The sequence below is a fragment of the Salvia splendens genome, chromosome 11 (genome assembly GCF_004379255.2).
Source record: "Salvia splendens isolate huo1 chromosome 11, SspV2, whole genome shotgun sequence".
In the NCBI taxonomy this organism is placed as follows: domain Eukaryota; kingdom Viridiplantae; phylum Streptophyta; class Magnoliopsida; order Lamiales; family Lamiaceae; genus Salvia; species Salvia splendens.
The window spans coordinates 25361616-25378791 of NC_056042.1; the positions used below are offsets into that span (position 1 = coordinate 25361616).

Below are 17176 nucleotides of genomic sequence, written 5' to 3' on the forward strand. Positions count from 1 at the left end.
TTTGCAGAAGGAAGTCTTTGGGACCTGCAACATATCATGTTTTCTCATTCTACCTTTTAACCTAGACCAAAGGAAAGCATACTTTCAAAAGTAATTCATGGATATGCGTTGATCATCGTCTCGTATTACAAATTACTAGTATACTATTTTATTGAAAATAACATGTCATAATTAATCAAAAAAATTCAGTTGATTGACGCGATGATGAACAACATACAATCGCAAATTGCAAATCAGGTCCACACACTCAGAGAAACAGTCGAAAAACACGGTGGAAGATGTTGGTCAAAAGAAACTGAAAACTTACTTTAGATGTCTTCCCTGCAGTATCCAGCAATCACATGAAAACACAAGTTAGCCAAAAAAGAACTGGTAATTTTTCATTATAAGAGTGGCAAGGCACAAATCAAGTAATTAAATCACATGAAAGTATCAATATACTTTGTACCAAGCCATCCAAGCGCAAGTGGGTTTATTTCAGCACATGAGTTATCAAGTCCAAAAAGAACTTAGTCATGCTTGTACAATGGATATAACACATAGTGATGTTTCGCATGAAAGTTGCAATACTCATTTTCTTGCTTTTGAAATTAAATAAGAAAATTTGAAATGTCAAAGATGAAGCAAACTAGAAGAAAGAGATCATAATGGCAGCAGTTCAAGCAAAACAGTAAGGAAGTATGTAATTTTAGGAAAATCACAAAAATGTGTCAGTTTTTCCTTTTGCGGCAGTGACATTAAGAAAAAGAAAATTCTTCTCTTAATAAAGGGTTTCCTTACTAAACATACAAAGCAGACAGTTACCTCCTTTTTCTCTGCGGAATCCAGGAACTGGTGGAGCTGTACGAGCTAAGTTTCTGAGAATTTTCTCAAACACTATCTGTGTTTCTTTCCCAGGCAAATCGACCCTTACCTGACTCACAGAAAATGAAATTTAATCCCAATAATAATTTGATATTTATACACAAGCTAAATCAAATCAAAAGCTTTAATTATAGTGGAAGTTCCTAATATGAATGTGTCTTAAAACAGTCACAAAGCTCTAATTATAGTGGAACTCACTTGCATCTTATCATCATCCTTAGACTCCACTACTATCTCAACATTTTTAATGCTAATTTGATTCTTGTCTGGATCTGTTATTGTCGCCTCTAAACCTGTATTATTACATAAGAATTTACTCTATGACCAAAAATATACATAAATAAAAGGCCTTTTAGTTTAACATATGTCGTTTATATTACCTGAACCAACAGCAGATATTGGCTTCAGTGGAAGTCTCTTGCCCATGCTTGAGGAGCCACAGTAAATCAGCGGCCTGAAATTTCATGAGTAAATAAATGATAATGCTACAATAGAAACTCCAACTAACACAACAAACTGAGTGTGAAAATGTGAAAGCTTAAGTGTTTAAACTAGTTAAAGCCTTTGATCTGGCCATGACAAGTTTGTCCTGAAGAATCAAAGAGACCTACTTAAGTATTTGATAGGTTATGCTTCTAATGATATATTAACCTTCAACATCTAATAAATCACAACAATTGAAGCAACACAGTTTTCCAAAATAACAAGCACATCATCAAAGCATCCTAGGCACTAACAAATACTAACAATCATACATATGTTGACAAGCCTTGTAACTTTGCAATAACTTCCTCTACCAGCAGACATTTCACAAAGCAAATCGAAATATCAACACAGATATCTGATAAAAGAATTATCTGAAATCATTTTTATAGAAAATGACATGAAATTCTTTCTTTTTCTTTTTCTTCTTCATTTTTCTTTTACTTATGTTGTTTACCTTGAGAGTCCAAAGTTTGTTCGAGAAAAATATTGGACATGAAACAAAGGAGCAGCATCTGCCTTGGTATTGCTGCAACCGAGAGAAACATGCTGCAGCCAATAGAAATAGTTAGTAACCAAGCACTCAACCCTAACCCCACAAACAGAGAGAGAGAGAGAGAGCATAGAAGAACGGCTGCCTAATTCATTACTCATTCCTCGTAGATAAATTAACAAATAAAGCCTTATTCGTGTTCATTACTACAGTTTCACCAATCAATGAGAAAATTCAAAAAAAAAAATCAGAACTTTGTGCACCCAATCTGTTCAAACTCAGAAAAGGTGCGGCTTTACAGAGGTAATCAGGAGCAACGTAGTTCTTCTCTTCCACAAAAATTCATTAAAAATGCGGATGCCGAATAAAAATCTTGATGATTAATGGAACAATTAAGTACAGAAGGAACTAAATTCGTACCTGAAAGAAAGGAGCAGAAGATGAAGCCAGCGTCGTGGTTGCCATATATTTCTGACTGGGGAATGGAAGAGATGATTGGATAAATTCGTAACAATTCTCACTATAAAACAATTTATTGAGTTAAACTCCTACAATTCACTGTATAACGTCGAGGAGTATACAATAGCATTTAATTTGTTGCACCCAATTGTTAAATTGTTGATTTAGAAAAAATATGATTGAGTTATTGCATTTAATTTATAATAATAAAGAAGATCCTGCCCAAAATGTACGGAGAAATTTCGGAATAAGGGTTTAAATTCACTGACTTTTCGTAATTAGGGATTCAATTTACTGATCTTTCGTAATTTGGGATCGAGGCATGCGTATTCTTCGTAATAAGAGATTTCTGATATTTTAGCTTATTTATGTGTTTTTTAATATTATTTCCCTCTAATCATTTATCAATCGTCTATATTATCCCCTTCAAATTTTTACCAAAATTCTATAAAAATAGAATCTATCGACAGTCGAGAACGAGCAGATCCTGCGGCATATTCAGTTAAGCTAGAATCACCATGAGTTAAATTTTTTTGTCGATGTGAAAGCATCAATAGTTTGAACATATATTAGCAGAGTGATTGAAAGGAGAAAATCATTGTTGTATTTATATGGTTAATTAGTACTCTCAATTATATCGTGGAGCTGATTCTATTTTTATAGAATTTTGGTAAAAATTTGAACAGGATAAAATAGACAATTGATAAATGGTTAGAGGGAAATAATATTAAAAAAGCACATAAATAAGCTAAAATATCATAAATCTCTTATTACGAAGAATACGCATGCCTCGATCCCAAATTATGAAAGGTCAGTGAATTGAATCCCTAATTACGAAAGGTCGGTGAATTTAAACCCTTATTCCGAAATTTCTCAAATGTACGACACATCCTGCACAAAATAAAATAATGAACTAACACACTACACTGTTGCCATACTCAAAAGTATAAATATTGAAATGACCAAAATGCTCAAACCCTCAAGAGGATATTTTTGACTAAAAAAAGGGCAAAAAGACCGAATTTGAAATAAACTCTTAGTCTCGGGTTGTCTGAGGATATTTTTAAAGTACAGAGACTATGAGCGAGATAAACTCATAATTCATGGACTATTTTTGCAATTCACTCTAAAATAATTAATCATTTTTTTTATATTTACGTGTGAGATGATCGAAAATAATTGCAAAAGATGATTAAAAATTAAAATATACAAGTATTAAATATTTTTATACTACTATACATGGAATGTACATCAACTTTTCATATAATTTAATTGCGTGTGGTTATATAGATTGTTTCCATACTTTATATATCTAGTTGAAATTAGGCATATGTATATTTCCATTTGTCACAATTTTATTGATATGACATAACAAGTAGGATTGCCAAGTTGGTATTCCTTGACTAGGGCTGTCAAATCGGGTACCCGCGGGTACCCGATCCCAAAAAACCCAAAATTTGCTACCTGATACCCGATCCGAAAATAATTTCGGGTACCCGGATACCCGATTCGGGTATCCAGTCCCGAAAAATCAGGTACCCGACTCGATTTTTTAAAAAAAATCTTTGTTTTTTTCCATATTTTTCCCAAGTTCCAACCTATTAAATACTTACAAATTCCAAATTCTATAAGTTCCTAATCCTAATAACAACACAACATTCAAAGTTATAATTTTACAATCACAATTCACAAGTTATAACAATATAAGTTATAACATACACAATAACTATCAAAGATTCATAATTCAAAATGTCACAAGTCAATGAAGTCATAATCTCCAATCCATTATCCATAAGTAACATAAGTTTAAGTGACATAACAATATAACATAAGTCTAATAGTCAATTTGGAGAAAAAATTAACATTCTTCATCCAAAATCCATCATTCATTCATTCTTCATCCAAAATCCATCGTTCTCCATCTAAATTCAAATTGATTAATTGAGTCAAATTGATTAATCGAGTCAAAGTCAATAAGTAAATAATAAATTGACAAATTAAATAAATCATTATTAAAATTATTATTTTTTTCGGATTTTCGGGTATTACCCGATCGGGTATCGGGTAACCCGATACCCGAAAATCCCAATAACCCAATACCCCCCGACCCAAAACCCGATTTTTCGAATATCGGGTATCCAATTACCCGATTTTTTTCGAGTTTGGGTATCGCGTATCCAATACCCGATATCCATTTTGACAGCCATATCCTTGACCATGGATTTTTTCTCATTTTAAGGGGCGAAAACTACTTGGGATAACCTATGACATTTCCTATTCAATCTCCTACTACATACACACAAATATAATAAGTGATGGAGGGTCTATCACTCATATTATATTTGTGTGTATGTAGTAGGAGATGGAATAGGAAAAGTCATAGGTGATCCCTATCTGGGCTAAAACTAGGGCCGTGGAAAAATACCGAAATATCGTACGAAAAAATACTGAATTTTCAGTATACCGTGGTTTTCTGTATGGTATGATATCTCACCGAAAGATTATGGTAAGGTAACGGTATGATTTTTCAACCGCTACATACCGTAAATTAAGGTATATATCGTAAAATATAAATATAATTAAATATAAAATATTTTTTAAATTATAAAATCTATTGTGAAATGTAAATATAATTATGAATAAAATATATTTAATATATTTTAAAAATTATATAATATAAATAATATTCTAAAAACTCAAATTTTCTATTTTAATTGATGTTGAAAGTCAGGTATACTGCAAAAGTACGGTATACCAAAAATGAGGTACGGTGTCGGTATGGAAATTCGTCATATCGAAAATAAGGTATACCGAAGTTCGGTATACTGAAAACTTTGATAAGGTAAAAGTATGACTTTTTCGTATGCCAAATTTACGGTAAGGTATACAGTATGGTGATTTCGGTAAGGTATAACGTACCTACCCATCCCTAGCTGAAATCCTTAATGAAATTATTTTGTAAATATTTTTCTATTAATTTTTTATAAATTTATTCAATTTAAAGTAAATTATTGTATAAAAGAAAAATCCCGTCATTTCTATTGTACCTCAAGTTTTCTGTATAAAAATACATAAAAGTAATGAAAACTCACCTTTTATAAAATTCGGAATCTGATCTGGATTTGGAAAAGCGGATAGCCCGACCTGAATCGGGTCAACTGATGGAGCTAAAATCTCAAAATTCTCAGTCGCAACAGAGCACGCGGAGAAAAAAACCTCACATTTCAGACCAAGTTATCTCCGCCATCCGTTGCCGGTTACAACATGGTAATTTTCAACTGTATCACTATCTAATGCTTGTATTCTTGTGGGAATATCTCTCTGACCGAGCGGTATCATACTAGGTCGGGGCTCTTGCTTTCAACCTAATTCAATTACTAATCTTTTGATTTTATTGTGTTTGTTACTTCTGCTTTTGCTTTTACTGATCTGCAAATTGTCCGAATCTTATTAATTGATAGATGCATGTTAACTAATGTTATTGAACGATCTTTAGGTTTAATTTGTTTTGATTTTGATTTCTTCTTTTGCGGGGGAGGGTGGGTGGGTGGTGAGGGTAAAGAATTTTGGGATGTGTTGAACTTAGTAAAATTTCAAATTGATGTTCAATTGCAGTTGACATAGAGAATTGTGATTCACATGACCTAGTTTAATGTAGCATTGTGATGATTTATCTTTAACATGCTTTAGGGCATTACTAGGGTTTGACTATGTTTCTTCATTATATATTAGCATATGCATATAAGGGCTGTTCCAGTATGTAGCTCAAAGTGAGCAATGTACTAAACCCAATTGTGAAACCTCATTTCAAGCGATTTCATCTCAAGCTAAAATAAATAGCAGTATAGCACAATAAATTAGTCAATTTTGTTTCATTCATCTCAATCCCAAGTTAATTGTTTATGTAGCTCAAAGTGTTGTTAGGGTCGCGGGGCGCCCCGGGGCGATGAGGGGGGACCCCGGGTCGCGGGGCGATGGGGCGACGGGTCGAGAGACCCATGAATCGGGGCGCCAGAATAGCCGAATGATGATTATATTTGTGTCTTTTTTATAAGTTTGTTGCTTGAATGTTTATCACATCAAATAAATCTACATATATCAAGGGCGCCTTTAGTCCGAGGCCTTTTCTGTTTGGTCGAGCTACTGCCAATAATGTTGTCTTCTTCGTCTTCCCCGTAACCCAAATCTTCAAACTCTTGCCTGCTTTGTGATGCTGGCGCTGTAAAAACTTGTTGTATTTTAGCATCCTCTTTTTTCTTCATATAGTCGATCATCTCCTCTCTCACATGTGGGGGGCATTTAGTACATTTGGTGACGTTTCTAAAACCGCCAACGAAATGTTCTTTGAGCCTTCGAACTCCCGATGTAATCACTTTGTCGCAAAAGTTGCATGTAAGTTTATATCTAGTATCCGGATCAGCTCTTGCATATTTTCTAGCTGGGTCTTGAGACATTTTGTATAAAAATGATCTGTAGAAAGAAACAATCATTTATAAGTTCAACAGTAAAAAAAATAAAACAATGCATATTAGCTCAAATAAATGCAGGAATGAGAATGTCATAGAATTACAAGTAGTTTTCAAAAATATTGAGTACTTATGGAGCCAACAACACACCAACCCCTGCATGTTACGTAACAAATAAACAATGCATATTAGCTCAAATAAATACCACGAAAAATTAGTCAATTTTGTTTCATTCATCCCAAATTAATTGTTTATATGCTTTTTACACTGTACCAAGTTAAATCAATCATTTCATTTTTTAGTAAAATTAATTTTTATTTTTTTAATTCTTTATTCTCTCACAATTCAACACACTAAACCCAATTGTGAAACCTCATTTCAAGCGATTTCATCTCAAGCTAAAATAAATAGCAGTATAGCACAATAAATTAGTCAATTTTGTTTCATTCATCTCAATCCCAAGTTAATTGTTTATATGCTTTTGACTTGTACCAAGTTAAATCACTCATTTCATTTTTTTTGACACGTACCAAGTTAGTTGTTTGTATGCTTCTGACACGTAATTGTTTGTATGTTTCTTACTTGTGGAGTTGCAGCAAATTAAATGAGAGAGACTTTACAAAATAGTTATACAAATCCAAATGTACCCAATATATCTAAAAACAATTCTTTACAAAAAAAAACATACATAAACTCCAGATACAATTGATGCTCGTGAATCCCCATTACAATTGATGCTCGTACCTGTAGATAAATCTTGCGAATCTGGACGTCGAAGGAGTGGTGGCTGGAGAATAAAGTGATTCGGAGTGGTGGCTGATGAAGAAGAAAGGAGAAGAAAAAGGAGAATAAATAGGAGAGGAGAAGGCGGCTGAATAGAAGGGTTGGTGTAGGTTTTCCTTAAATAAAAGTATGGGAAGTTGGTAAGTACCGTTTTTTGATTTATTCATGGAAGAAGATGAAGAGTCATCAATATTCAACCCAAATCGGCCCGCGACCCAGGCGACCCAAGCGCTCCACCGCGACCCAGGCGACCCAAGCGCGCCCCACCGTCGCTCCACGAATCTCGCACGACCCCGCCGCATCGGGGCGATTATAGGCTCGCTTTGAGCGCCCCGCGCCCCGAGCGCGCCCCGAGCGCGATTTTCACAACACTGGTTTTGAAAGACATTTACTATTGTATATGGTATCATGTTATGGGTGGTTTATGTGGATGAAATTATATGCTAAATTTTCTTTCTGAGTCTCTTTTCGGTTTGTTTTACAGTTGTACAGTTGGATGTATGAAATATGAATACTTAAATATTGTAACGATTTCTTAGTGTTCTGGTAAAAACTCACTACCCTTTCAATGGGAAAACCAACACATTTTTCATATTGAAAGAATTAAAATAGAAGGAAAATGGAACCAAACTTTTCCTTCCAAGGTCAAATGAAAATTTTCCTCACTTAGGGTTGGGGGAGTATGGTGGGGCAGGGATGGCGTATGGCACATTGGAGAGTCATTTACTGGTAACAGCTTTCTAGCTTGCCATAATCCATTAAAACTTTCCTGGATGGGCAATATGCAAAGTATTCTATTGAATGTATAGACTAATGTGCATGTCCTGTTTCCATTGGAAAATACCTAGATCAATTAAGGTGCAAACTGAAGTAGCTTTGTTGACTAAAGTAGCATCAACTGATGCTAATCTTTCATTTTCTTTTGCTAGGTACGGCTACAGCCTGATCCCTTCCTCAATGAGCTCACCAATATGTTTGAGCGGACTACAGAAAAGGGCTCTGTGGGTTACTTTGAAGCACTGTGAGTTTTTATCTTTAGGTGCATGTTCTTTTCCATTAGATTTTTTTAACTGCTGCGGCTGTTGGAAATTGAGATTAGTTTGTTTCTTCCTTTGACTATCTCCAGCTTCTGACAAGTCCAAGGTTAAGAGGAATAAGATGAAGACAGCTGGGGAAAAGATTGAATTTAAGTGCCTCATTCGAGCTACAGATGGAAAGAAGACTATTTCAACAATGGTATACTACTATACTAACTTCCCTTTCCTTTCATGTTTATCTCCATTATTTAATAGAACATAAAATAACTATGAATTTGGGAATATACAGTGTTGAGAGACAGTCAATCATATTAAAAAGTGATGTAGAGTGAATACGTAGTGTTCAGAAACTGGTTAATTATATTCTGTCAGTGATGTTGTAGTTGCCTGATGTGCCAATTCTCTTCATATCTTTTCGAGAAATTCTACTATGATATATATGCATTTACAGACAAGTACAATTAGGACCTCTGCTATTCTTTTAGATAACCCTTTTATATTTTGAGCTGATCTCAAAACAGTTACTATCATAGGGAGACTTCATATGAGCTCAATGATCTTATTTTATTTCCATATGACAGCGGGCTAGTTAGTGTTGGAAAGAAAGTTTCACATATTATATGAGGAGTCGAATAAATTCTTTCAATTGAAATCCCCTTTTAGACTTGGGGAGAATTTCAATACACTGATCCTTCACCTTAATTATCATGTCAGGAATGTCATACTATTTCCAGTTGAAAAATGATGTAAAGTGTAAACACCAGTCTTTCTTCCTGAGGTTATTGGTTTAAGAATGTAAGGCGCCCCTGTTTTTTCAGAGTAAGAACTAAGAAGGTATAGAGATAATACCTTCAGCTGATGTTTGAGCACCAGGCACTACGGCATTGGCCACATCATACTACATTTAGGATTAGGAATAGGTATAAGCGGACCTGCTTTTGCCATATCTCTCGTTATCTTTTTTTGGGGACCCTAATTCACCTCTTTCAGCTTTGGTTGAATCAAGAAATAAAGTAGGTTTTGTTTGGCCATCCTTTTGATAGTTGCTTAAACATTTAACAATAATTGATTTTTTATTTTGTGTTAAGCCTATGATTATTGCCAGGGACTTATTTTTTCTGAAAGACACCTGATTTGAATGACAGGTCGGTCCAAAAGATCACCAACGTTTCCAGTCGAGTTATGCAACTATCTTGAAAGCCCGGATGACTGCCTTGAAAAAGAGGGAGAGGAAGGACAAGCGAAAGACAGCAGATTCTGATAAAAAGCAGGACCTGAAGAAGCAATCCAAACCCTCTTAACTAAACTGGAGTTGCTTGAATGTTTTTCTTTTTATCGTTTATATTGTATCAATACATCGAGTCATGTGATATTAAGAAATCTTAACAATTTTTGCGAGGTTTGATGATATAACTTTGTTCCAGGTTCGAGTCATACGATATTAAGAAATCTTAACAATTTTTGCGAGGTTTGATGATATAACTTTGTTGTATGTTACGGTATGCACAATTTGACCATTTAATTTTGCATTCTAAGTTCCGGGTGATGATCCGAGCGGGTAACACATTTGACATTACTTCTTGGATCAGCCTTCCGACCTTTTCTTCGAGCAACATTTTCAAGGTTTGTTCATCTGTCATTGACCTGAGTAAGGTCATCTACAACACTGTCACTATACCGTCCCTTAAAACATTATTTGCAGGCTCCACTGTACTTTTTTACTCCATCCCTTAACTAAGGGACGGAACCTGCAATCTTCCGTCTCTTAACCGTCCCTTAAATTACTATTCATTCAATTTCATTTTTTTATTTTTTTCCACCAAATTCAATTAATAAAAAAACACACTTCATTAAAAATAAAATAACATTACAACATAAAATAAAAATACAACTTAACATTCAAAACAATAAAAAAAGACATAATTAAAATTCTAAAAAAATAAAAATGACATAATTTAAAATATAATTTTATAGAAAATAAAAAAAACTACTCCACTTGTGAATCATCCCCCCGAAGGCGGTGGAGGTGCCCTGAGGCTACTTGGAGGCGGGATACCAAGTTGTGCCGCCATAAACAGGACTCCGTTAAGCCAGGCTTCGTATTGGGTGGGCGTAAAGCGGGAAGTGTCCGCCATTGTGGCGGTCATGTACATGGACATAAGGGAGTTCGAGGGTCCCCCCAGCCCGAGCCCGCCTGGCTTGATTCGGCTCGGCCCCTCCTCCCTCTAGCCGCCTTCGCCGCATTCTCCCTTGCGGCCGACGGCGCCCACGGGAGGACCCCCGGCATCGTCTGTCGGGGTCTCCTCCTCCTGCGAGGCAAACTCTTGTGGCCCGATGCCCGAATCGCCCTCACCAGACGAGTATTGGCCACTCGCTGTGTGCTTCGTGGGCTTCGAGGTCGAGCCCGAGCTGGACCGCACACCGCCGGCCCACCTTTCCTCGTCCCTGATGACCTCCCGAACATCGGCGTATTTGAATTGTTTGTCGGTGTCTTCGTAGACCCGCAAAGCCGACCTCAGAATGTCGGCTCCCGTGGCTCCGCTTTGGTACTGAGCCGCTTCATTCTTGTAGATGCCGCAGAATCGTTTGACCTCTCTGTCGACTCGGTCAAAGTGAGCGCGGAGCATCTTATATGTGCGGCGGCGGGTCTTTTTCGGCTTAATCTCGTGGTAGGCCTCGGTGACCTTTTCCCAGAAGCACTTCCGGGGTTGTTGATTCCCGACGATGGGATCGTACGAGACGCTGATCCAGGCGTTGTACACCGCCAGCGTTTCTTTAGGGCCGTACGGATGCCGGCCTAGATCCTCCTCCTCATCCGCCTCTGCCTCCGCCCTGGAACCTCCCCCGCCTCGGCCTTCTTCCGGAGTGGGTTGAGCCGGATAATCCTCCCGAATCTGGGATAATCCTTGCGAATACCGCGGGGCGGAGGGACGGGCGTATGCATCAACATCAACATTGGGTGGTTGGTACCCCCCGGCGTGCCCGAATCCTGGGTGCCCGGCGTCGACGAACCGGAACCACCCAATGTGTTGCATGCTCCCCCAGTCGCCGAACGCGTTGAGATCCCACGCGCCAGAGCCGCCACCGCTGGAGTTTCCATCGCCAGACATTTTGTGATGAGATGTTAGATGAAAATTGGATAGGAAATGGAGATTAATTGGGAAGAATAGATGTGTAGTTGTGTGTGAAATGAGGACAAAATTAGGAGTATTTATATAGTAAAAAAATAAAAAAAATAAAAAAGGAAAAATGACTCTATTAACGGTAATATTACCGTTTAACATTTTTTATTATTATTTTTATTTATTTAATCTGATTTTAAAAAAAATGAATTATTGCGTCAGCGTGACGATGCACACTCGCGGGACGGCCTGAGAGCGCGCCACGTCGCCTCGGCGCGTGGCGAGCCATCCCGCGTTTCGTCGCGGCTGGACGGGTTGCGTGACGGGCTGGGGACGGGCTGGTGACAGGACGAGACGCTGCAACGCGTCCCGCCCTGGTTCCGTCACTGCGGAACGAAACACGGGCCACCCGCGTGACGCGTTGTAGGTGGCCTAACTCCTTCAAGGTTTTACCATTCACCATTCTTGTGTTTTGCAAGTCATAGACTTAGTATGAGGTCGACTTAGATCATTTAATGAAATCGTTCCATGACTTGAGTCGTCCACATGCGCGTTACAAAGTCTTACTGCAATTAGAAATGCATTTATTTAATGTTATAAATTTTCAAAATGTTTAAAAATATAGATACCATAAGATATTTTTCATATCATAATTTTTGAGATAATTCTAAACTCCATAATTCACTTATTAAAATAACTCTTAATAGGAGAGAGGGCTTTCAGGAGTTGGGTTGGTGGTTTTTTACTGTAACAAATATGAGTATCATTTTCGTTTGACTACGTTGAACATTGTTCATTTCGATTTATATATATAGTTTGATTCTAATATATTAAAATGTTATTGAAGTTCTTAATTTCACAAAATTCATAAAAATCAAATCTCGATTTGCTCGTATATTAATTTATTTGAAGTTACAGAGAAAACGAGTCAATCAAACTTTGATTTTTATAAATTTTGTGAAATTAAAAACTTCAATAACATTTTTTACTGTATTAGAATCAAACTAAATACATAAATCAAAACGAACAATGTTAAACGTACGTCAAACGAGGGTGGTGCTCACATAAGATATGTAGCATATCATTCCTCTAACAATCATAACTAATAAACCCATTAGTAATAACAAAAATATAATAATAATAGTATACTAATTTATATAAGGGTAGTGATAAATTAACAAAAATTGTATATACAAAGTGGGTATATTGTCATTTTCTATCATTTGCAATAAATATGGAACTTACCTATTTTAATTTTATTTTAATTTTACATTATAACCCTTCATGTTAACTAAGGAATAGACTATAATACTTTCAACCAAATAAAATCCAAAAATATTATACTTAAAAATATTTTCTAATAAAAATTTTATTTTCAGAATTTAAATTAATATTTAAATTATGCTTTTATCGTTTTCACAAAAAATATGAAAAATGAGTTAAAAAGAATAAAATAAAAAATACTTAAAAATGGGAATGAAATTAATACAATAATTAAATAAAACTTAATTTAAAAATGGATATAATAATATATGTTTTATATTACAAAATTATTTGAAGATGAGTTTCCTAGTACATTATATTTTTCAACGCTTTCCTTCAATATTTTACGTTTTTTATATATAAAAACTAATTTTATATTTTTAAATTTGATTTCCAACGTACACTATATTTTATTTCATTTTCTTCAATTATTTTAATATTTGTGATTAGGTATAATTGAAGCTTATGATTTCAAATATTTTTTATATAGTCAAAATATGGTTATTTGATACTATTGTCATATAATTAAAGATATGCCACATGTTGGGTGTCACGGTTTGTTACATTGGGCCATCCCTATTTTGAATATTATTCAACGCAATACGAAAATAATTATGAAATTAATATTAAATATTTCCGTGAAATATTACTATTATAGTGATTAATCGTATAATTTCAACTTTTCGTGACCTTATCAATTTGTGTAGCACGAGCTATATAACTATATAAGCACTAGATTGTATTATATGTATTCAGTCAAACAATCTCACATCATCTGACCCCTATTATGTTATTAATAATATTTATAGCAATGTCATATATTCATATAATATCATTCAATGATAATAATTTTAAATTTATATAAAATTTTCATTTTGAAATCTTATCAATGTATATTACAATATAAAATAAAATATTATATATACTAGCAAAATAATATTTAAAAAGATAAAAAAAAATATTATTACAAAGAACTATAATAAAGAAATTTAAAGAATTTTTTTTGCAAATGAACAATTTTTGTCTTTTCAAATATTAACCAATATGTATATAATACTTTTAAAATTAAAAGTTAGAATTTGTTAAAAAAAACAGTAGTTTTAAAAATATAGTATGACATAATACAAGAGAAATTTCAAATAAAAAAGCATTTTGCCCAATTTTTACTTTGTAGAAATAACAATTCATTTATCTTCATATCATTTTGATAGTTTAAATAAAATGATTAAAAAACTTATTCCGTTAATATACTATGAATAATTGTTTTATCTAGAATTTTATTGTAAATCTTTTCCGGTGAATATTACTAAGAAGAAATTCAATTATATATTTTAAAAAATATAAATAAGTAAGGAAAAATTATAATATTATAATCTCTATTTTATAATTGTTAATAGGGTCATATTAGTCATAAAATATGTTATTAGTGATGCTATCAATTAAAAGTAATTTGGTCTTATCCTATTTAAATTTGAAGGACATTTTGTATATACAATTTTTGTTAATTTATTTTAATTCTTTATATAAAAGATGGATAATTAGATAACGAATTGTTTATTTTACACATAAGTAATGAGATTCTTTGAAACAAGTATGAGAGGGGGGGGGAGTTACACTAAATATTGTATCGAAAATATCATGTCGTAATTGTATAAAAAATGTTATAAATTATACTGTATTGAATTTATTGATATTAGTAAATACCACATCGTTTCCGTACCAATTTTTTTGATATACACAAAATTTTGTTATGAAGCATTTTGAATATCAATATCTTACTATATTTTCGATATACCATATAGACCTCCGTTATACTATATTTTAAGATATATACAAATGTTGATGGTATCTATGAAAAAACAACGAAAACCGGTATATCACACTTATTATATGGAAAAATATTGAAATTTAAGGAACTAGGAAATTTGATATACTCAAAATATAAATTTCAGAATGATAGGCTTTAAATTGTTGTAAGTATTATAATTAATTAATTACGAGTCCATGAGACATATGCTAGTTTGTATTTGGTTTAATTTATGAGAATTCTTTAACTGCCAGCCAAACCAGACATACATGTTTTTTTATGCTTTTCCTATAAAACTAATTTTGGGTTTTGGAGTAAAGACAAAATAGTCTATATGTTTATATAAGACCTTTATTTTAATTTCAACCGTTAATGTGTCATTGTGAGTGGTTTATTAATAAAGAGTCTGGTTTAAGGGGTATTTTCAAACTACTCTAATAATTAAGGAGAAATCCAACTTGTTAATGCAATCAATATCTGATGACCTATTACAATTTTTTTTAATACTATACAATTTTGATAAATAAAACACTTATAGAGTTTATTTTACTTTTCTCACTTACTATTATCATTATTCTTTTTCGGGAGTTTGTAAATTTTACTTCCACAAACAATTTGTGAGTAGGCAAGTACATTTTAAAAAGCTAAAATTGTGACTTGTCGCATTCTGGCAAATGGGATGCAATGGTATAATTATTTAGACTAAAGTCCACATATTGCGATTTTTGATTTTGATCCAAAACATTATCTTTTGAATTATTTGGTCCCTCACATTTGAAATCGGATCACATTTAGTCCGAAATGGACGGAACTGTTAAAATTTAACAATCAACGTGGATTTACCGGATTTTGACCCAATTAATTATTTTTTAATTAATTCAAAAATAATAATAATTATTATAAATAAAAAAACTTTTTTATTATAAATAAAAAAAAACCCTCCCCCCTCCAGCATCTCCACCGCCCTCCTCGCCTCCCGATTCCCCCTCATTGCCCCCACCACCGTCGTCACCGTCTCATCCCTCAGCCTCACCCCCTCCTTACATCATCTCCCTCTGCTGCTGGCTGCTGCTCACCGCCAAGTCCTCATCACCCCCCTCCTTACGCGGTATGAGGTGAGGATCGCACCACACCTCATCGTCCGCTTCCTCATACCACGTAACGTTAACCACCAACATATCTTCAAATCGTCATACCCTATATAATAGTAAACCCCATCCAATTTCACAATCCAATTCACAACCTGCAATTTTTTAAAAAATTAACCAGTTTCTCTCTCTAGAATTCCATCACTCTCATATACACATATACATGAAGAAAAAAGCATAAAAAATGCCGAAACACACCTCATTCGTCGCTCACAGAGCGTGGGAGCTCCTCCGCGCGCTGCTGTGCACCAGAAGAGGCGAATTGTGCAAAAAGAGAGCCGCGATCACCGCAGCGCATTCCACAAGTTTTTCAAAAAAATCGCGGCCTACGCCGCCAGAGATTCGCGCACGGCGCTTCTCTACGGCGATCACGAGATCTCGTTCCAAAGGATGCCGGTGGTGCACGTGAGGATGCACCATGCACCGCGCGCCGGCTGCTCTGCGGCTCAAGCTGCAGCACATTCCATGCGTCACGCCGCAGGTGGATCGCGATTGGGAGGATGAGGTCAATTTGGGGACGGCGTCCACCTCCGCCACCACGTCCACCTTCCTCGCCTCGCATCAGCAATCAATCCCCCGTAGCTGTCGCAATCGCCTCCCCATCCCTTTCAACACCTCCACCGCTTCCCCAAATTGACCGATTTTCGAGAGAGTCAGAGGGAGATGATGTAAGGAGGGGGTGAGGCTGAGGGATGAGACGGTGACAACGGTGGTGGGGGCGATGAGGGGGAATCGGGAGGCGGGGAGGGCGGCGGAGATGGTGGAGATGCTGGAGGGGAGGAGATGGGGGTTATTTTTTTTATTTATAATATAAAAGTTTTTTATTTATAATAATAATTATTATTTTTAAATTAATAAAAATGATAATTGGGTCAAAATCGGGAAATCCACGTTGACTATTAAATTTTAACAGTTCCGTCTATTTCGGATTAAATGTGATCCGATTTCAAATGTGAGGGACTGAATAATTCAAAAGATAATGTTTTGGACCAAAATAAAAAAAATCACAATATGTTAAGGACCAAAATTGGACTTTAGTCTTAATTTGGCATAAACTTTAAGTTTTAGTTTATGATAAGGGCACCCGCAACGCGTCTCGCGGGTGTCCCTTATCTCGTCCCTCCGAGACGAGATGGGCGTGGGACGCGTTGCAGCATCCCGTCTCGTCCCCAGCCCGCCGAGACGCCGGTCCCTCCGAGACGGCGCGCGAGCTGTCTCGCCACGCGCTTGCGCGACGTGGCGCGCTCCGGT

General features: G+C 35.3%; 1 protein-coding gene, 1 long non-coding RNA gene and 1 pseudogene across 3 annotated transcripts in view; 2 read left to right on the forward strand and 1 right to left on the reverse strand.

Moving 5' to 3' along the window:
* Nucleotides 1-2417, reverse strand: part of LOC121754670 — a 2630-nt gene extending 213 nt beyond the window's left edge. The window contains exons 1-7 of the mRNA XM_042149992.1: nucleotides 2261-2417; nucleotides 1805-1896; nucleotides 1245-1318; nucleotides 1063-1157; nucleotides 805-913; nucleotides 308-321; nucleotides 6-24 (exon numbers count right to left, since the gene is read on the reverse strand). Of these exons, the coding sequence (XP_042005926.1) occupies nucleotides 6-24; nucleotides 308-321; nucleotides 805-913; nucleotides 1063-1157; nucleotides 1245-1318; nucleotides 1805-1896; nucleotides 2261-2305 (448 nt within the window). The 5' untranslated portion in view covers nucleotides 2306-2417. The remainder of the gene's footprint in view (nucleotides 1-5; nucleotides 25-307; nucleotides 322-804; nucleotides 914-1062; nucleotides 1158-1244; nucleotides 1319-1804; nucleotides 1897-2260) is intronic.
* A 2999-nt stretch (nucleotides 2418-5416) lies between these two features.
* On the forward strand, nucleotides 5417-8000 carry LOC121756138. 2 transcript variants are annotated; one of them, XR_006040896.1, is made up of 2 exons: nucleotides 5417-5643; nucleotides 7516-8000. It is a non-coding gene; the product is annotated as an uncharacterized LOC121756138 (long non-coding RNA). The 2 variants fall into 2 exon arrangements; XR_006040895.1 differs by having other exon boundaries at nucleotides 5417-5566.
* Nucleotides 8001-8244: 244 nt separating this feature from the next.
* Nucleotides 8245-10064, forward strand: LOC121754672 (annotated as a pseudogene).
* The last annotated feature ends 7112 nt before the right edge of the window (nucleotides 10065-17176 follow it).